The sequence below is a fragment of the Salminus brasiliensis genome, chromosome 13 (assembly GCF_030463535.1).
Source record: "Salminus brasiliensis chromosome 13, fSalBra1.hap2, whole genome shotgun sequence".
In the NCBI taxonomy this organism is placed as follows: Eukaryota; Metazoa; Chordata; class Actinopteri; order Characiformes; family Bryconidae; genus Salminus; species Salminus brasiliensis.
In genome coordinates this window covers 7,228,356-7,250,350 of record NC_132890.1, presented here as the reverse complement: position 1 = coordinate 7,250,350, position 21,995 = coordinate 7,228,356, and the positions used below count along the sequence as shown (strand labels likewise).

The window sequence follows — 21,995 nt, the reverse complement described above, 5'->3', positions numbered from 1 at the left end:
GTTGCCAGGTTTGAGGCTTTTACACACTAATAATGCGTTTGTTTGTGAAAATTGTCGTAATTAGAGATTTAGTAGATAGAAAGATGAGAGAGAAAGAGAGTGAATGTGCAACTAAACTGGCAACAAAATAATTAAGCAGGTAAATAAAGTTCAGTTCTGAGTTTCATCAGCTGAAAGGGCAGAACCATAGAAGCGTCCTACCAAGGCTTTTTACTGCGCAAGCGCACATCAAAGTTACGTCATGTGCTTGGTTCTTGGCCACGCCCATAATTTCATCCTACCTGGACTCACCTGGTTTCATCAGTGCAGTCAGATAACTTGGTATTGATAACGTTTTGTTGTGTTTTTTAAATGTTATTTGCTTTATGTTTATAAAAATATATATAATCCCATCTTCATGTTATTATTTGTTCCATCATCGTCTAAAATATATAACAATAACAAAGTGTGTACGTTAGTGTTAAAAAGGCAATTTCAAAATCAATAAAGGCGGCCCATTTAAGTTGCCGTGCTGTGGTCGGACAATCCGACATGGTAGGACTGTTCGACAGCTGTATCTATAAACATGCGCTACGGTAGGACATTTCGATGAGGTATAGGACAACTCGACAGAACACCGGCACAAGAAGAAGAGGAGGAGGAGGAGCTTGAGAAAGAGAGTGAGATGTGAACTCAAGGTGGAGTAAGCGTTAGTTAACTCCAGACTTGTGGAGAGGAGTAATGACTTCTAGCGGTGCAATGTGAACGAACAGGTCGTAATACTTTGTCTGTAATGTACACTGATACTCAAGAAAAGGTGTGTTTTACTTCAGTAAAACAAATGAAAGTTTTAATGTGAGTAGAAGTACGAATGTAGCAGCTCAAAAATGCTCAGCAAACTTTTAAATGTGTGCATAAATTTACATATCATACATAAATCTATGTTCATCTCCACTAATATCATTTTTAGATGCACTATCATGTCAAGAAAATGCATTTTCAAATTGGCAACTTTACAGGAGATGCAGAAATGTACTTGTAATAGAAGTGACAGTTTATTTTAATTATTTTTTTTTATTTATCATAACATTTTAACATAATATAAAAAGAACAACTACCAGATTGATACTATATAAATAAATAAAAAACTAAAAAAAAAATAATAATAATAACAAGCTACTTTCAGCATCTGTTGGCTGGGTTTCCCTTCTCTTTAGAAAGGGGTGATTTTGCCTGATCTGGCAACCCTGAGGAGAGTTTCTGAGCTTCCACTGCTGTTTTTTTATTATTATTATTATTATTATTATTATTATTTATTTAATCGCTGGGACACTAGATAAAAAAGGAGTTAAAACAGAGGAGAAAATGATATTAGAGTTTTATTTTAATCTTTTATTAAGTATGAATATAAATGAGGAGGCTACGGGGTACTGCACCAAGGCTGCACGCGAGGCTAAACCCTGCCATAACACACACAGTGCAAACAGTGGTGAAGCAGGTTGCAGTTTCTGCAAGGCTTTTACCCCCATGACTGTCACTGATTGTGTGAATGACAGGTTTTCTGTCCATCAGCCATCACGTATTGCTCAGCCACAGCCCCTCAGCAGTGACTCCCCGGCAGTAATGCTTATAATAAGCCTATATGGGACCCTGCCGTATCTGCAGTACACACACACACACACACACACACACACACACTCACACCCCAGTCCGGACAGCAATGGAGGTATAAGCTATACTGAGACGTACTGATCATGCATGTGTGAAAAAATGGGGTGTACTGGTTTCAATCCGCGTCAAAGCGACCGTGTGCGCCACAGATAGCCGACCCCCCTTATGGGATCCCCCAGTATCGACAGCAGGCTATTGTATGAAGTAACGCAGAGGGCTTTGGAGAGGTCCGGTCCGTGTTTACAGGCAGGTCTCCAGATCTCCAAGTTTCTCAGCTCAGCTCAGCTCAGCTCAGCTCTGCTCCAGTCCTCTAGGAGAGGAGGTTCCGTTTGGACGGTGGACACTTTCCATCTGAGCTGCTCGGAATTCCTCGAGGTCCAGTGAGGAGATCCTGAAGGAAACCTCAGAAGTTTGGATCTTCTCACTCAACAGGCGGGTGTTTCCATTCCCGGGCCAGTGCTCACGGAGGGTCCAGTCGGGGGATTGGGGTGAGTATGCTATTCTTAGATTGGGATTAGATTAGTCTTCTGGTGTTCTTCTCAAGAAGGGGTGCATCGTTTCCAAAACACCACAAACACAAGGCTGAGTGTGTGTGTGTAGGGTGGGGGGGTGAGTGTGAGAAAGGTCTGAAACGGCTCAGTTTAAAGCCAGTGAAAGCCCTGCTTACAGAGGAACTTCTGGGCTGAGAAGACAAGCCTGAGCCAGCATGGAGCACTGCAGTTCCTCAGAGCGTTAAAAGCATGTATTACTGGAGCTACAGCTACTGTGGGCTGCAGAGAGAGAGAGAGCACACACACACACACACACACACACACACACACACATACACGCGTAGACTCTAGATATAGCCACTCTGTAACACACCAGTCTTTCTCTACTCCAGTAAGGAACATTTAAAAATAGAAGATCATCAGGAAGGGGGAGTATTAATCTATAATCCATAATCCATAGATAAAGCTGTCGCTACTTCTGGGAAGTAATAGCTCAGGGCTAAGTAGAAGTTACACTACCTTATATATACATATATGAACCTACAACACTTAAAACCTTACATCTTAATTTTGCGTGATTTTTTTTAATAGTATTCATAACTTTATTAATATAAAAATGGGAAATTGTGGATATGAGATGCTCACACAAGCCATATGTGGTTATTGTTTTAGGGGGACGACAGCCTCTGCAAGAGCAAAAGTTTATTCCAAGGAGATAATAAGTTTAAGACGTTCCTCATAGCTGGATCCAACTAGAGACGCACCGATCCGATATAAGGATCGAATCTGGGTCCCGATATCGGTCCCGATATTAACATAATGATTTGGATCGGGTATCAGATAATTAAGCCGATCCATGGAACCGATCTTTTCACTTTATTCAGTTGGTGTGAGATTGCACTAAAACTGCACTAGCAATTTTTGATTACTGCTTGTAGGTTTGATCAAGTTACTGATTTATTCAGTGAAGGTTCAGCTGCTAGATTTTAATTTTATGCTAAAAATGTAAGAATAAGATTAATTACTGTTTGTGTGTTTGACAAAGTGAAGCTACCTATTTTAAAAGGTGTGTTTTACTTCAGTAAAAAAAAAAGTTTTAATGTGAGTAAAAGTACGAATGTAGCAGCTCAAAAACTCTCAGCAAACTTTTAAATGTGTGTATCAGTTTGCATATCATGCATAAATCTATGTTTGACCAAATTACTGATTTATTCAGTAAAGGTTCAGCTGCTAGATTTGATTTGGAATTATGCGAAATATTAAAAAACAAGATTACTGTTTGTGTGTTTGACAAAGGGAAGCTGCCTATTTTCAGTTTTGGCTGATACATTTGATGTATTTTAATATATTTTAATATATAATATAGTTTGACGGCTTGTTTATTTTGATTGTTTATTTATATCTGTGTGTTAATTTGTTCTATTTTTTTTTTTACAAAGTTAGTAAAGTAATGTTTAAGTCAGTCCTGATGCCTTAAGTCTTTCCCAATAATTCAACAATGGTATCGGATCAGTATCGGGTATCGACCGATATGCAAAGTTTATGGCTCTGTATCGGTATCGGAACTGAAAAAGCCGGATCAGTGCGTCTCTACTGTTAACAGTACAAGAACCTTGAGGAACTTTTGGAATTTCGTCAAGAAACCTCCACAGTTTGAAACTGAAGAACCTCCAAAGGTTCCTCAAGAACCTCAAGAACCAATGAACACTATAACAGACTATCAGAGTAAAGAGTAAAGGCTTATATCTTATGCTTGTTATGATATGTGCATTATATCTGTAAGCTAAACCAAGGCCTGTAAAACAGCCGTGGGTTCTAAGGGTTAAAATGAGGCGTTTTAAAGGCCAGTCCCATTGATTTTTAATTCTTCAGATGTCTGGTTGCAATCACCCCCACTGTTAGCAATTCTGACAGAGCATTTCACATCAATCTTCTCTTTGGAGCCGCAAGCAGCAGCCCCATCATCATGCTCAATCGTCCTCCACTCACCGGCGTTTTTTTTCTTTTGTCACCAGTATCAGGCTGAACTGTGTTTCGCAGTCATCAATGGCCTGTTTGTTACAGTTGTGCCGAGCAGAGTATGGCTGTGTAGGATGTGGTGTAACCACAGCTGGAGGGAACCTTGCAGGTAGATGTTAAATCTGTTGATGCTTTGGTCTTCTTAAGCCTAGCCAGTTACAGGAGCTATGCAATTCCACAGAAGAACCCATTTGTGGTTCCATAGAGAACCAAGTTTGCAGTAGAGGTGTGTGTGTGAGGGTTGTACTAATGGTATCCACAGTGAACTGGGGAAGATGGATAACTCTATTGGAACCTTGGTATGCTGCTAGAACCTATGACTGGGTTCATTGTCTGGGAGAAACATCTGTTTGGCAAGACAGTGAGACAGAGGAGAGTAGAGGGCCTTATCTTGTATAGCATTGCTCTGTAAGTGCAGGCTTGCTGTGGCAGCAGTCTTATCTAGAGTAGAAGGAGGGCCTGTGGCTGAAGTGGCAAGTTTCGGTGATCATTGCCTGTGGTTGAAGTGGCGGTATTTTCTTTGTATCCTCAGACTTAAGTCCCGGAACAGAACAGTGCGTTGCGAGGCTAACCCGACTGATCCACAGGTTTAGACATGTGTGTAACCACCTTTTGGATTTTCAGGTAGTGGGAGGTGCCGCTGTTGTCTTAGAAGCAGTAAGGTTTCACACTGTATGAAGGCGTGGTGGAAGGCAGAGCTGTTGGTAGAGTGATCCAGAGTGAGCAGTGTATCACTGTCACACACAAAAAAACTGGAAATAGCAGCTTTGCAGGAGAAGGTAAAAGACCTTTCAGTGGACGTCTATTTCTATTTCTATTGGTCCACTTGCCTGTTTCAAATTTTGTTAAAATGTGAAAAACGGTACCAGTGGAGGCAGAAGGTGGACCTGCACATGCGCTACTTTTTGTCTGTCTGTATTTCAGAAAGGCACTTTCAGACACAGTGAAGTGTTTGTACCATAATAGCATCAGATCTCAGAGAGTGCTAATTCTCAGAACACAGTGTCAATTAGTCTTGTTTGTAGTCAAACAGTGAATACACGTGCTATAGTTATTTATATATTTATATATATAGTTTCATATTCTGTGTATCTGCATTCTGGTGCATGCATGAAGAGCAGTTGGCTGAAGTTTTCACTTTGCATTTTTTGTATTATTATTATTATTATTATTATTATTATTAGTAGTAGTAGTAGTAGTATTAGTAGTAGTAGTAGTAGTAGTAATAGTAGTAGTATTGTTATTATATTGTTTAATTACAACAGCAACATCACAACATTATTATTATTATTATTAGTAGTAGTAGTAGTAGTAGTAGTAGTAATAGCAGTATTTTTATTGTTGTTTAATTACAACAGCAACTTTATTATTAGTAGTAGTAGAAGTATTTAAAGTTGTAGTAGTAGTAATAGTAGTAGTAGTATTGTTATTGTATTGTTTAATAGCAATGGCACAAGCTAAATCACAATAGTTATTATTATTATTATTATTATTATTATTAGTAGTAGTAGTAGTAGTAGTAGTATTGTTATTATATTGTTTAATAGCAACAGCAACATCACAATATTATTATTATTAGTAGTAGTTGTAGTGTTATTAATAGTAGCAGTATTTTTATTGTTTATTTACTTTATTATTAGTAGTAATAGAAGTATTTATAGTAGTAGTAGTAGGAGTAGTAGTAGTGTTATTGTATTGTTTAATACAATACTTTAATACAAAATACAAAACTTAAACATTACAGGATTATTACTATTATTATTATTATTAGTAGTAGTAGTAGCAGTAATAGTAGTAATAATAATAGTGGTAGTAGTAGTAGTAGTAGTAGTATTGTTATTATATTGTTTAATAGCAACAGCAACATCACAATTATTATTAGGAGTATTAGTAACAGTACTTTATTTTGTTGTTAAATAACATTATTATTATCATTATTATTATTATTATTATTATATTGATTTGTTTAATTATATAGTTCTATGCAGAAATATGGGCACCCTGTTTTTTGTGGTACAAAATCGTTTACAAGAAATGTTAAAATTTTTAAGGCACAGTTTCTAATCATACTTTGTTTTCAGATCACATCACATCATATATTTATTGTGTGTTACTTTTGCATACACTACACCTTATATTTGGTTGTTTTTGTTTTTGTTGTTAGTTTTTTGCAATATATATATATTGTGATATTAATAAATTTTCACCTGATTTCACTTCTTCTGAATTCAGCTTCTTTAAGGTTCATTGGTGTTCGAGTGTGCCCACACAGCTTGAGTAATCGCCTGAAAAAGCTCTGGGTGTGTGCAGGCGCTTTCTGCAGAGTGATGGAGCTCCTCTGAATACCACAGAGACGAGTCAGGGTGGGGTTTGTGATCCAGAGCTAATGGTCCAACATCCGGACCTCACTTCACTAATGGCCCTATGTCTGAATGCATAACCTCACATCAGTGTTCCACCATATAAAGTAGAGGTTGTTGCTGCATCAGTGGGGTGATGGTGGGTGGGGGGTTGGTGAGGAAATGTCCACAAACTTTTTGACACAAATTGTATAGTATGTGCGCTGTTGTATATGTATATGTACATCAAACATGTATTCTGCTCGGTCACTTTCGGACCTTTTGTGGAGTTCAGAACATGTAAATGTGCCTGTAGATCAGACTGTCCTGTTTGAGCATTGTTCTTGAGGTCTGTCCTCACATGAGAAACCTAAGCTAAGCTGCAGTGTGATGTCTCAGCACAGTGTATGAGAGCAGCAGCAGCAGCAGCAGCAGTAGCAGCAGCGACGGCAGTGACAGTGGTGTAAGGCCTGAGCCATGGATTCTGAGCTGGAGGAGGACGTGGAGAGCTCGTGGACTGTGCTGTCCTGGCTGGCCTCCTGTGTGATGGTGTTTGGGGGTGCTGTGCCCTACATCCCCCAGTACCAGGAGATCCAGAAGACTGGCAACACAGAGGGTTTCTCCACCCGCGTCTGCCTGGTGCTGCTCATTGCCAACATACTGCGCATTTTCTTCTGGTGAGTGGAGCAGAATGGGAGTGCTGGGTTCTGGGTTGTGTTACTGCAGAAATAGGTCGTCTCGGGTCAGTACAGGTGGCGACTGGCACTAACGATAAGTGCTTTTGGTCAAACTCCACTGCTGATTATGTTATGTTTTCACATAAATTAGACTTAATTTGCATATACGTGAGGCTGATTAGTGTGTATCGTACCTGATAAGTAAAGTCGCCATCATACTTTGCCCAATTTGTGTATTTTCCTGGGCATAGTTAAAATAATGAGAGTTCAATACATGAGCCTGACATACCATTACACTCCTGAAATTCACCTAACCCCCTACTAGCAAAAGCCCCAGTCAAAAACAGTGAAACAGTAAAACTCTACTGTGACTGGGAATGGGAATGCAGGCTGCTACATGAACCAGGCCTCATGACCACAGCTTTTCCTGGGCCAATGTCCGCAGCTTAAACTCAGCACACAACGAAGTAAAAGCTGGGGTGAGTAAACAGGGATCCGTGCTAGGCTTAAAGCTAATGCTACCTGAGGATATAGCTTTACCAACACTTCTCTTTATTGTACACTCCCTCGAAAACAAACTAAGCTACCTCAGCTGAACCAGTCAGCCTTATTTTAAGATAAGATAAGATAAGATAATCCTTTATTAGTCCCACAGTGGGGAAATTCTCAGCGTCACAGCAGAAAGGGATAGCAAGACACTCAGATAAATAATGTAGATAAATAATTTACACTATATACACAATATAAATAAGAAGTAAAAATGCAATAGCAATATTATTTACAAGTTATTGCAAATGACTCTTAATTCCACATGTGTTCCCTGAACATGTGTGTGTAGTTAAGTGTGTGTGTATGTGGTCTGCTGGGAGCAGTGCTGGTTGTGCAGTCTGGCAGCAGCAGGAAGGAAGGACCTGCGATACCGCTCCTTCACACACTTGGGGTGAAGCAGCCTGTCACTAAAGGAGCTGCCCAGTGCTGCCAGAGTCTCATGTATGGGGTGGGAGCTGTTCTCCAGCATGGATGCCAGCTTGGCTGTCATCCTCCTGTCTCCCACCACCTGCACTGGGTCTAAGAAGCATCCCAGGACAGAGTAGGCCCTCTTTATGAGTTTGTTCAGTCTCTTCTTATCTACCGTCGAGATGCTACTGCCCCAGCAGACCACTCAATAAAAGATGGCAGATGCCACTACTGTGTCGAACAAAGTCCACAGGAGTGCTCCCTGCACCCCAAAGGACCTCAGTCTCCTCAGTAAGTAGTAGGTTTATTGCATGCTATGCCTAAAACACACCAATGATTAATTAGGAGACTTAGCACATGGAGTTTGAGCGTACTTTTCCAGTTGTTACAATAGCAAAGACACCCTACATCAAGCTGTGGGGTGCACAGTTGACGGCTCGCCAAAGGATCGCCAAAATAGGGCCCCATGTTCTCATGAATCAGTTGTGAAAACTGTTCTGGAGGCTTTGTAAGACATGTACCTGTTGACAGTAATAATACTCCGTATATACTGAATGTTTGTGTGTGTTTCTCTGCAGGGTTGGGAAGCAGTTTGAGCTGACCTTGCTTCTGCAGAGTGTGGTTATGATTCTCACCATGTTAGCTATGCTTCACCTGTGCTGTGCCATCCAAAGCACCAACCGTGTTAGCACCAAACAACACCGCATTACAGGTAAGGAGGTTTTTTACGGAGCGTTGCTAACCAGAGACGTGCTGAAAAAACGAATGTTTTGACTTGATTCAGATGTGTGGATCATCCCCACATGCCTAACATTTATCCCATTAACACAATCACTACCAAAAATGAGTCAATTAATCCATTCAGCAAATTAGCATCTATTCATCATTCAGTAGACCCACACAGCAGAACAGAACCATCAGGCCTCCCTCCCTGTTATTTTGCACTGCTTTGGAGTGCTCTAGTTTTACCAAAAGAGGGTGCCATGGCACTGAGAACAGCATTGTTGAGGGCTAGGTCATTTTCCTCCTCTCTCTTCTGATCTCATCTCATCTCATACGTCTGTCTGAGTCAGTCATTACTCTATGATCACATTCACAGTGATGTGTGTGATTACTGTAATATGGTGCAGCAACTTGCATCACTTGCAGTTCAGAAATGTGGAATCCATCAGTAGGAAGCCTTTAGGAAGTTGAAGAGGTATCCAGAGCAATGATGAAGTTTCTAAAACGACTGAGAATTAAGTAAATGTTGAAATAATAAAAGAAATGACTGGAATTCCTTGCATTTCTAAAGTGATGATCAAATGTCAAGACTGAGAACTGCTCTGGGATGTACAGCTCTTGCGTGTACAGCCCTCTATACGTCGTGCAAACCATCTCGATAGGCTTAAAGTCAGGACTCTGACTTGGCCATCCCAAAACACGGATCTTCTTCTTTTTTAACCATCCTTTAGTTGATTTGCTTGTGCGCTTTTGCTCATCGTCATGTTGTATCATACAATGACTCAATGATGACCCAGGATCCCCCCTCCACCATGCTTAACAGTTGGGATGAGGTGTTGATGATGGTGTTGCAGCGATTCTTACAAGCACTGTGGAACATGTAGGTGGTCTCGTACAAACTTGAGGCCACACGTTTTTTTTCGGGCAGCAGAGGCTTCCTTTGTGATGTTCTTCCATGAAAACTATTCTTATTTAGAATTGTTCTAAAAGTAGATTCATGAACTACGGTCTTTTTTCAGTTTGTGGAGTCTTCTGTAGATCTTTTGTCAGGTCTTCTGTTAGCCTGTAGTCCTTTCTTACTTATTTTAAGATTCCATCTAATTCATTGAAACATGTTTTGACAGTTAGCCTTTGAAAAGAGGTTCACTTACTTTTTCTAGCCTGCACCGTCGATGTTGAACATTAAAAGACAGGAACAGTATAACTGTTTGTGCGTTATTAGTTTAGTTAGACTGTGTTTGTCTATAATTATGATGTAGATAATGATCGGACAGTTTATTTGTAATGTTTATGGTGATTCTAATGGGTTTACTTACATTTAGTTACAAATATAGGCTGTATATTTCTATTTTCTATTGATAACATGTCCAAAAACACACATTTCACCTCATCTTCAGTATCTGCAGCATCCAAATCCATGCTTTGGTTTAGTCAGAGTACATCTTGCCACGTTGTAGCCTTGCATAACTCTTATTAATATCCTGAATTAATATAATTAATTAATTAGTACAAGACTCAAAAGCGCTGTTTGATGCACTGACAAGCCCCTCGCAACCTCACAATTAGCATTGCTTTTGAACCCGGTCTCGGTCATGCTCTGCTTATATTGACGCCCTGTCTGGGGGTCGCATACATGTGATACCATGGTACCATGGAATCCAAGCAGAAGGGCAGCCGTTTGCGATCAGGTTCGGCTGACTCAGCTGTCACCTCCGGGACATTGCAGCAGCCTGGGAAAGAGCGTGACTTGTTGCCTGCGGCCAGTCAGGTCCTGTGCTCTGTGTTTAGAGTGTGAATGCTTTGCGGCTGCTGGCTCAGACTCGCTCGGGGGAAAGGACGGCCAAGTTCACACAGGGTCAGTTTAGTGCAGTGATGATTTATGGTGAATTCAAGCCCCAGTTGATTGGCTTTTTCTTCCGCGTGCTGGAAGAGACTCCATCTAAGTCAGCCTTTTATGAGTCCACTGCCTGGGAGGGAGATGGGTGATGAAATTGTGTAATATAAGAATAATTAGAGAGCCGAATGTGGAATCAGACAGCAGCCTAATTTACCTGTCGTGCTGATTGATTGGAGCACAGAAGTCAAAGTTTTTGCCTCAGCATTTGTGCGATTTTTCTCAGTTTGCTACGTCAGGCTGGTGGTGCTGTGTATGGGTGTGTATGTGTGTGTGTTGATGCTCTGCTGATTTGAATAGCATCTGAGGATTTGCTTGTTGTGGCCTTGTATGTGTGTGTTCATGGTTGATTTGAATGCTCTGTGTATGTGTTTTTTGCATCTATGTGCAAAACTACACACATGACTACAAATGTACACAGATCAGCCATAACATTAAAACCACTGAGAGATGAAGTGCATATCATTGATTATCTGGTTACAGTGGCACCTGTTAAGAGATGGGTCTACATATTTGGCTGCAAATGAACAGTCAGTTCTTGAAGAAGCTCTTGTGGAAAAATGGACAAGCGTAAGACTCTGAGACATTTACATTTACATTTACATTTACGGCATTTAGCAGACGCTCTTATCCAGAGCGACTTACAAAGTGCTTTGCTATTTACCCAAGAAAACCTTCGCTAGTTAGAATAGACTAATAATTCAAAAGATACCTCTAAGCTTAGACATTGCTAAACACAATACAATAAGGCGACCATAGAACTAATCATCCAAGTACTCTCTGAAGAGGTGGGTCTTCAGTCTGCGTTTGAAGACAGCGAGTGACTCGGCCGTTCGGACACCCAGGGGCAGCTCGTTCCACCACTTTGGTGCCAGGACAGAAAAAAGCCTGGACATTTGTCTTCCACGGATTTTGAGGGATGGCAGGTCGAGCCGAGCCGTACTTGAAGCTCGAAGGGCTCTTGGTGCGGATTGGCTTTTGACCATTGCCATCAGGTACGGAGGGGCTTTAAATCTGCGTCAGGGTTTTAAATCTGATGTGGGCAGCAGCTACAGGAAGCCAGTGAAGAGAACGCAGCAGCGGAGTGACATGGCTGAATTTTGGGACATTGAAGACGACCCGTGCCGTTGCATTCTGGATGAGTTGCAGGGGCCTGATGGTGCGCAGAGGGAGACCAGCCAGAAGAGAGTTGCAGTAGTCAAGTCTGGAAGTGACGAGAGACTGAACAAGGACCTGGGTGGCCTCTCTAGAGAGGAAGGGTCGAATTCTCCGGATGTTGTACAGGAGGAATCGGCAGGACCGAGTTACGTTTGCAACATGACTTGAGAACGATAACTGATCATCCATCACTACACCAAGGCTTCGGGCTTCAGTAGAAGGAGTGACCAGTGAGTTCTCAAAGGTGATGGCAAGATCGTTTCTTGGTCCAGCAGTTCCCGGGATGTACAGCAGCTCCGTCTTGCAGGGGTTGAGTTTGAGATGGTGAGCCGCCATCCAAGAAGAGACGTCGGCGAGGCATGCTGAGATACGGGCAGAAACCTGTGTGTCAGACGGTGGGAAAGAGAGCATGAGTTGAGTGTCATCGGCGTAGCAGTGGTAAGAGAATCCATGAGAGGATATCACTTTACCAAGAGAGTGAGTGTACAGTGAGAAAAGAAGAGGACCAAGAACTGAGCCTTGTGGAACGCCAGTGGAGAGACTACAAGGAGCGGACGTGTCGCCCTGCCACGTTACCTGGTATGAGCGTCCCTGCAGGTATGATGCAAACCATTGCCATGCAGAGTCGGTAATTCCAAGACCGGCAAGAATAGACAGGAGGATCTTGTGGTCCACTGTGTCAAAAGCTGCGGAGAGGTCAAGAAGACAGTTTGACAAGGGCCAAGTTGTGACGGCTAGACGACTGGGTCAACCAGTGAACCGGCGACAGGGTCATGGGTGCCCAAAGCTCACTGATGCATGAGGAGAGTGGCTCCACATTGATGCATGTGGTTAGTTGTATACTTTGAACTTAAGAAATGTTCAGTCTGCCAAAGAATGCTGGGAAACTCTGGTACATGGCATCAAGGCAGACTAGGGGTCAGTTCCCTGGCTGGGACAGCACACCACAATACACCAATAAGAGTCATTGGGCAGGACTCCAAACTCTACTGCTGGTTTGTTGATTTTGCTGGTCAGTTGATTTGATGGTGTCTATTCCTCTTTAAAAAAACAGACTCAGTTTTGCACATTAAGCTGGATGACATGTCCCAACATGTGCTTGCAGTAGCACCCTGACCATGTGTTCACACTAGCCAGCGACAGAGCGACTATTCATTTCCTATGGGAGTATGTGATTTGTCAAGTGGCTACCGACACGCCAACAGAGCAAAGATTAATTGAGATTGTCTTAGCTTTATGCAAATGAATTATGACATGGTGACCTGGCATTCTACACGATTGGCTCCAACAAAGTCTTTAGACCAATCGTAGACTGGTCCAGGGGTCCAGGGTCTGCTCTGTGAACTTTTTGTTCCTACCAGCTTTTCAGTCCTATTCTCAAATGATTTCATTCATATATATATATATATATATATATATATATATATATATATATATATATATATATATATATATATATAATTTATATAATAATTTATATATATATAATTTTTTTAATAGCGGTACTCTCATAGTATGTATATTGGTTTGGAAGCTGTTGGGAGCTGGGCCTTATATACTCCCACATGCAACAACATGAATGGCCCTAAATGCACCCATCAGAGACAAAAGTAGGCCAATGACCATGGACTGTCGCTACTAGTGTGAATGCAGGGTTACTAACTTCGCTTTCTGCGCACACACTGTCTGTAACACTGTTACGATCCAGAGATTCTCCATATTTAATTGCTTGGGAAATAAAATATTGCCAAACTGGTTCATTATTAAGTGAACTACGAGCAAAAGTTATCACAGAGGGTAATTAATAATAATAAGATGGTCATGATTACTACTGTCAGGGGAAATGAGAGCTACAGGACAAGGCTCTCTAACACCTACATGTGGACAGTATTAAAGTAATGTGGACCAAGATAAAAATGTTTCTCTGCAGATTTATTTATTTGTTTATTATTTTTTAGACACCTAAGCACATTCTTTAAATCTATGTCTCTCAGCAATACTGTAAAAATCACAGATCACATTAAAACAGATGCAAATAAACATACATACAGTAAAGATTACTAGAATTTCTCATTCTGAAGAAAGTAGGTGAGATCTTGTGAGCTAGTCTTAAGAACAGAGCTTGGTTCCTCCAGGTTTCTCCTGGACGCCCCCCAGTCCAGCCAGCACAGCGTGGAGGATGTGTTCAACTCCATCAGCAGCAGCAGCAGCAGCAGCAACAGCAGCAGCTCACCTGATTTACCATCATTAAACCCTGATTTACCACCAAACCAGGTGTTGATCTGAGGAGAACTCTAAATAATACTAGACTCCATGAGGAGAACTTTGGAGATGTTCTAATGATGAACTCAGTGATGGAGAACCACCACCACCACTTTCAATATGAATGTTATTAGTATTGATTCTAATATTACTCTTAAACTGAGTACATAAACACTTGCTGCTCAGTTTCAATGGACGTCAGTGTAAAAGGAATTTATTTCATGTCATTGTGGAGCATTTCTATTGGTCCATTTATCATAAACTTTTGTCATAATGCAAAGAACTACGGCCAGATTCACATTTATCAAAAAGTGAAGAACAACAAACATGGAGTTACAAGTTTTTGCATGACAGCAACAATATTGTGTGTGTGTGCATTGCATGATAATGTGTGTGCATAGAGATCAGGAGCAGTTTGCCTATTGCATGTGTGCATTTGGGACTGATAATGTGTGTGTGTGTGTGTGTGTGTTTGGATCAGAATCAGCTTGTATATTGCATGTGTGCATTTGGGACTGTTTGTGGAGCCGGATCAGCTTGGATATGTGTGTATTTGGGATTGTTAATGTGTGTGTGTGTGTGTGTGCTTGTGCTTGTGAGAGTGCTGAGTGTATCAGTGAAGTCGTGAGTTGATTGTATCTCGTGTGTTTCATTTCCTGGCTCTGCTGTTTTGAGGAAGTGAAGGGAGTTGCTGGCTTCCAGCCTGTCTGTGTGTACAGCCGGCGTGACTGTGCTGTAGCCGGCAGGGCCTCCGGCTGCACAGCCCCTGTTTTAGCCTCAGCCACTGGAATGTATACCAACTCAGCCAGTAGAACCACACCACACACCCAAACCATCCCCCTTCCTTGCTGGATGTGAATAGACTGGGATTGTAAACTCCCTTGTGTGTTTCATATAGCGCAGCAGCATTGAAGGGCACTGGAATGACCAGGACGGACCAGGACGGACCAGCAGCCCATCAGGCATGTATAGGAGGGCATGCATGGAAGGGTGTCTGATTACCTTGGGGAAAGATCGGAGGGGGAGTTGGTTGGGCCCGGAATAGCCCGGAATAGCCCGGAACCCCTCCCACTGTAGAGCACAGGCAATCTGAGACCCCTCTGTTCATATACTGTATCTCAACAGCACTGTACCGCAAATAGACTTGGATATGGGGGGGGGGTCTCTTACAGAAATAGGGTTGTGAATTTCTCGCTTCATACAAAATATAAGGATCACAATGTTCCCACGTAGCATTTGAAAGAAGGTCTCAATTGAACTGCTTTGCTACAAATACCATAGAGATATAGATGTCCTGCTAGTGCTGGGTGATAAGACTTCAAATTAATATCACAGTTAATTAAACACTCCTTGATTACAAGTTCAACTCCATGTTCCTTCCATGTTGCCAACTGGACCAGGAGGAGTAACATGACTACACATGTGATGGTGTGTTTTTAACCTTTCAAACCCTGTATGTAAATGCACACTTAAGCCCATTCCCTTGTAACTACATTACAACTACATTACTATCATAATTAACCTCAATTTCATAGGCCCTAAAATAGAACCATGTGGGACTCAAGATATGCTAAACCAAATAATTACCGGTTTCTATATAATTGAATGTCAATAATTGAATAATAAACCTAGGGTTCAAATGATTGAGGGTACAATACATTGGCACGCAGTAGGGCAAGTATTATTAGAATAAAAAACTATGAACAGAATTAAAAAATAAATTGGAATAACCGACTTGGACAAGATTAAGTCCATTAGAGGTTCTAAATGTTGGGTTTGATTTTTCACCCAGCCCAGTATCTGTAGAACTGTGGAGCAATGGAACTGTATTCTCTGGATTGATGGTCGGTGCTCCTCCAAATTATTTGGAATTAGTTGGGGAGCTGGGGATGAGGTGGGGTGGTGATCATCCACACCATGATCTCACTAATGCTCTTGTCACTGAATGCAATCAAATCTTCACAGCAATGCTCCTAAATCTAGAAGAAAGCCTTCTAGTAGACCTCATTAAATGACTCCTTTTCAGTACCCTTGAGGTGTCCCAATACTTTTGTCTATATAGTGTTCTTTTTCCTGTGATTCTCGACGTGTCTTGTGATGATTAATGCTGTGATGCTGTGTGTGTTGGAAAAGTTTATAGTCAGGCAAGATGAGAGAGAGAGAGAGAGAGAGAGAGAGTAAGAAGACATGAGTGAACATGAGTGTCTGTGCCATGTTTATGTGTTCAGCAGCTGCAGCGTTACACCATCCAATAAATGTCAGGGTGCCCTATTCAGAAACTTCCGAATCCGCAGCAGTTAAAGAGCACAGAGGAAGCCTGAAGAAATTGCGCCCTCTAATGGACATAACTGTGAGTGAGTTCCATTCTGAGTGTTAAGAGCACGATTTGTCTCAGCTCTCCAGCTCAGCAGAAGCAGTGAAGTGATGCTAAGAGATGCTATGAGCATGCTCAGCAGGAGCGCTGTGATGTCCTGAGAGTGAAGGGAGCTGCAGTGTTATCTGTGTTTCACAGCGCTGCAGCATGACTGATCAGGTGTGACCACTCCGAGACAAGTCAGGAAGCCTTCAGTTCCTTCCATCACCATACCTCTGTCTATGTGTGTGAGTGTGTGTGTGTGTGTGTGTGTGAAAGAAAGAACATGTGTGTGTGTGTGTGTGTATCTATAATCAAGTTAGATAATATTTCAATTAGCACATTCATCCAAGTGAAGCCGCCTCTGTATTTAACAAAGACTCGCTGGCTGGTTGAGAAATTGCAGACTTGTGAACTTGAACTTTTACCTGATATATGAAAGGGATCCTCCCCAGCCTGGGGATTTTTTTTTCATGGTGTGTGTGTGTGTGTGTGAGAGAGAGAGAGAGAGACTGTAATTTGATTCTTTCCACAAGGTGCAGATGAGATGAACAGACTCACAGAAACCAATCTCTACCTCCATTCTCCACAAACACTTCTCAGATATGCCACCACCGACCTCCCTCTCGCACATGTGCAAATTCACTAGTCCCTGTAGAGAAGTACTGCCAGTAGAATAGGAGGAGCACTCTCTGGAGCAGATATACAACATGAACTAGGTGTGGGCTAGAGGGGCGTAAAGCCCCCCAGCACTGAGCTGTGGAGCAGTGGAAGAACTGTGTTCTCTGGAATGATGGAAGGATGGTTGGTGCTCCATCCGGTACTTTTGAGATGAGTTGTGGAGCTGGGGATGAGGTGGGGTGGTGATCATCCAACATCCTGATGTCCCTTACACTGCTCTTGTCACTGAATGCAATCAAATCCTCACAGCAATGCTCCAAAATCTAGTAGAAAGCATTCTAGTAGATCTCACTAAATGCTGAGTTTCTTCTGTTGAGATGCTTTGCCAGACCTTTACTGCAGCCGCCTTCAGTTGCTGTTTGATTGTGGGTCTTTCTGTCTTTCTGTCAGTGTTGTCTTCAGTCAGGTCGGTAGCCGACTTAGCCATTGAAGAACCTCCCATTTCTTTTCCTCGAGAAGCTCTTGGATGCTTTTGCAGAAAGTTTTGGGTCATTATCAACCTGTTCTGTGATCGGCTTTGCCAAATTTCTCCAACTCTGAGCAGAATGTATAGCTGTGTACACCTCCTTCATTCATCCTGCTAACTTCCATCAGCAGTCACATCAGGGCTAAACACCAGTGGCCCATTTTCATTGGCTGCCATATAAATGCCCATGCAAAAACAGTGCCTTCACCATGTTTGACAGATGGTTTGATATTGCTTCAGATCATGAATCCTTTCTTTCCTTCTTGATACTCCATACCTCCATCTGTCCAATTTGGAGATCCGTTTAACCAGTGAAGAAACCATTTAATCATGCAAATGGTTCTGTGAGTTGTTGTGGTTCTACACAGAACCATTGCCTTTCCATAAAGAACCCCGGAAGCACTGGCGGTGCAGTGTGTAGCTGATTTTCGGTTTCTGTGCACATGCTTTTTAGTGCATTTGGGCGCTGAGTGAATCATGCGGATTAGTGGGAAAAGCCGCAAAGCCCATGCCGTTATCGAGTCTCTCGGACTCGGTGTGTGTCTGCTGGTTATTTGCGAGCAGCCTTTATTAATTCATGGCTTGATGTTTGACCCCAGAGAGCTGGGTCCAGTCTCAGCGGTGCGTCTGATGTCTCACTCTCGCTCAGCAGTGGAGTGTGAGATCGGCAGTGCTAACTCTGCCTCAGTCATTTGGCCCATGTCGAGGTCTGGCAGGTCAGTCAGTGTTCCATTACAGGTGTGAGGCCAATAAAGGGCCAAGTAAACAGAGCTTTAGAGAGCATCCATGTGCTTCGTCTGTCTCTCAGCAGGCTCACAATCCCACAATCCTTTGCTTCTTTCTCTTGGTTTATCTTGCTCATTCTGTGGCTGTGTTCAGACTAGCATAGCATGTACTGTTTACACAGTACCGCACCAGTATGTACTGTATACTGCTATATTGCAAAATAGGCTATTTGGACAAATGTTTGTGGACACCCCTTCTAATGAATGCATTCAGCTACTTTGTAATGGCACCAATTGCTGACACAGATGTGCAAATGCACACGCACAGCTTATCTAGTCTATGTAAAGGAGTACTGCCAATAGAATAAGACTTTTTGGAGCAGATAAACATGAACCTTTTGGCGCCATGCTGCCTAATGCCGGGCTAGAGGGGTATAAAGCCCACCCGCATTGAGCTGTGGAGCAGTGGGTAGTCCAGTGTTCTCTGGAATGATGGTGTTGCTGCTCCATCTAATACCTTTGATATGAGTTGGGGATGAGGCGGGGTGGTGATTATCCATCATCCTGACCTCACTAACACTCTTGTTGCTAAATGCAATCAAATCCTCACAGCAATGCTTCATTACCTAGAAGTAGTAGAAGGCCTTCTCTGGATAGTAGAGACAGTCATTCTAACTAAAGCAGGATGAACTTGTTTTAATACACTTGGGTTTATAAGAAACAATGAATAAGCAGATGTCCCAATACTTTTGTCCATATAGTATAATATCCAATATGGGACAAAAGGCTTGTCTAAACAGCCAACCTCAGGCTCTTAGCCAGACAGACTGGTCTCAAAACCTGCCCCTTTTCTTAGCCCTCCAATCACAGCTTAGCAACAGTTGCTAGCTGCTTTTTTAGAGTGTATGGAGATTTCTCCATCTCCAAAGCCAAAACTAAACATACATTAAACTATAAACTTATATCTTTGGACAGTTGGTACTATGAGCTTGTCCATGGGCACCGTGGCCAAGGCGCCACTCCCACGACGCTCTGCACAGCATCTCAGTATTCTTTTGAAATTGCTTTTATGACAGTGATTTATATGTGGCGTTCTCTGCAAACAGTGAAAAGCTAAATTTGGTCTCAAACACTTCGTCACAAACCCTGAAGCTTTCATCTCCAACCTGAATCTGTACGCCTCATTCAGCTGATCAAGCACTTCCATAGGCATTAGTTAGATAAGGCTGGATCCAATAGATTTGGAACTTAACTGCGTAAAAAAAAGGCTCTGACCCCGCCGCGGGCCTGCTATCACGAACCTCTGGTACCAAAGAATAGCTGCATCAGTTTGTACAGAAGTCCCTGTAGTTACTGAGTTTTACACCTTAGTGTGTAATAAGCCTCCCTGCGTTAAGGGGTTAACTCTGCAGGAAGCTTGAAAGCAGTGTCTCAGAGCAGTGTTAGTGGTCATAGACGCCTGAGCAGTGCAGCATGTGCACACAAATCTATGAGGTAGATTCATTTGGAAATCATTTATTCAATAATAGATTTAATGGTCAGATGAAGGAGAACCTTTCAGCTCTGCATCTGTTTATTAACATTAACATTTTCACTGAATGTGTTAAAATATTGATTTAATTTCTTGCAATTTTGACTAAACTTTAAAGTTTAGTTTATTCTCTTGCAATTTTGATTAAATGTTAAAATATTGATTTATTTTCCAAATGTTGACTAAATTTGAAAAGTTTCGTTTATTCTTCTGAAATGTTGGCTAAATGTTGATTTATATATTGATATATATATATATTTATATATTGATTTATTTTCTTGCAATTTTTCATACATTTTAAAAAGTTTCGTTTATTCTCCTGAAATTTTGACAAAGGTTTAAAGTTTAGTTTATTCTTTTGAAACTTTGACTAAATGTTGAAATACTGATTTATTTTCCTGCAATTTTGACTGGATTTTAAAAGTTTAGTTTATTCTCTTAACATTTTGACTAAATGTTGAAATATTAATTTATTCTCCTGAAATTTTGACTACATTTTAAAATATTGTTTTCTTTTCCTGACAATAATGGCTCACTTTTGAGAATTATTAAAATAATTCAATTGTAATACTTAGAATTTGGCTATATGTTGTATTAATTAGTTATTATATCAAGTTAAGGTTTATATATAAAAATATGCTCTGTTGTTGCTCTACTGACATTAAGATTTACTGTTAATCTGTTACATTAAGTAGACTGGATATCTTACTTAACCCTACTTAACAACAACCAATGCAGCCTTACCCAAAACCTAGCCCTAACTCTGGCCCTAATACTAACCTTAGCCTCGGCCTAAAACCTAGTCCTAACCCTGGCCCTAATCCTAACCTTAACCTCGACCCAAAACCTAGCCCTAACCCTGGCCCTAATCCTAACCTTAATCTCTGCCCAAAACCTAGCCCTAACCCTGGCCCTAATACTAACTTTATCCTCGACCCAAAACCTATCCCTAACCCTGGCCCTAATACTAACTTTACCCTCGACCCAAAACCTAGCCCTAACCCTGGCCCTAATCCTAACCTTAACCTCTGCCCAAAACCTAGCCCTAACCCTGGCCCTAATACTAACTTTACCCTCGACCCAAAACCTATCCCTAACCCTGGCCCTAATACAAACTTTACCCTCGATCCAAAACCTAGCCCTAACCCTGGTCCTAATACTAACTTTACCCTCAACCCAAAACCTAGCCCTAACCCTGGCCCTAATCCTAACCTTAACCTCTGCCCAAATCCTAGCCATAACCCTGGCCCTAATACTAACCTTAGCCTCGGCCTAAAACCTAGTCCTAACCCTGGCCCTAATCCTAACCTTAACCTCGACCCAAAACCTAGTCCTAACCCTGGCCCTAATCCTAACCTTAACCTCGACCCAAAATCTAGCCCTAACCCTGGCTCTAATACTCATTTACACCCTGGCCTCTTTATCTCACCCTTATCCAGTTGAGCTCCAGTTCCAGACTGGTGTCAGCAGCAGGTCTATAACAGCTTGTTGAGGACGCTGGGATGTAGGTCTGTATTAGACCTGTTAGATGATCAGTGGTTTCTCAGGTGAAAATCTACAGATCTGAACTTGTTTGCAGTCTAAATTAAAACCCTCTTAATAATCTACTGAATGTGTTCAGATGCTTCACCGCTGCTACTTCTCTGAGAGGAGAGTCTGATGAGTGTTTATTTCGTCTGAATATGACCATTCAAGATAAAGTCTCATCAAATGTCATAAATATCTGCTAATTTCCTGATTCTGCATCTCATTGACAGATCGTACATGACTCACATCCAGTGTTACGAGGCTAAGAAGACGGCTCGAGATTCGTCTCTGCCTCTTGCCGGGTCTAACTGGTAGATTAGTGTTTGTGTCTTTCATCTACAAGTGCTGGATTGGTGCGTCCGTCTTATGTTTTTCTGTGAAACTAAATAGGGGACACTCAGAAACTCGTCTTCTGCTTCTCGCCAATGATACACTTTCATTCATACATTCCAATTCTTTTGTAAAGCTAAGAAACTGGGACACTCACTTCAAGCATCACAATAAATCGTCCATGTAAGTAAAGGGATGTTTTTACAAGAAAT

At 41.7% G+C, this 21,995-nt stretch overlaps 1 protein-coding gene across 1 annotated transcript in view; it reads left to right on the top strand.

Annotated features, from left to right (window-relative positions):
* Positions 1–6,963: 6,963 nt before the first annotated feature.
* The window catches only part of LOC140575264 (solute carrier family 66 member 2), a 52,616-nt gene continuing 37,584 nt past the window's right edge, over positions 6,964–21,995 (top strand). The window contains exons 1-2 of the mRNA XM_072695496.1: positions 6,964–7,176; positions 8,712–8,845. Of these exons, the coding sequence (XP_072551597.1) occupies positions 6,977–7,176; positions 8,712–8,845 (334 nt within the window). The 5' untranslated portion in view covers positions 6,964–6,976. The remainder of the gene's footprint in view (positions 7,177–8,711; positions 8,846–21,995) is intronic.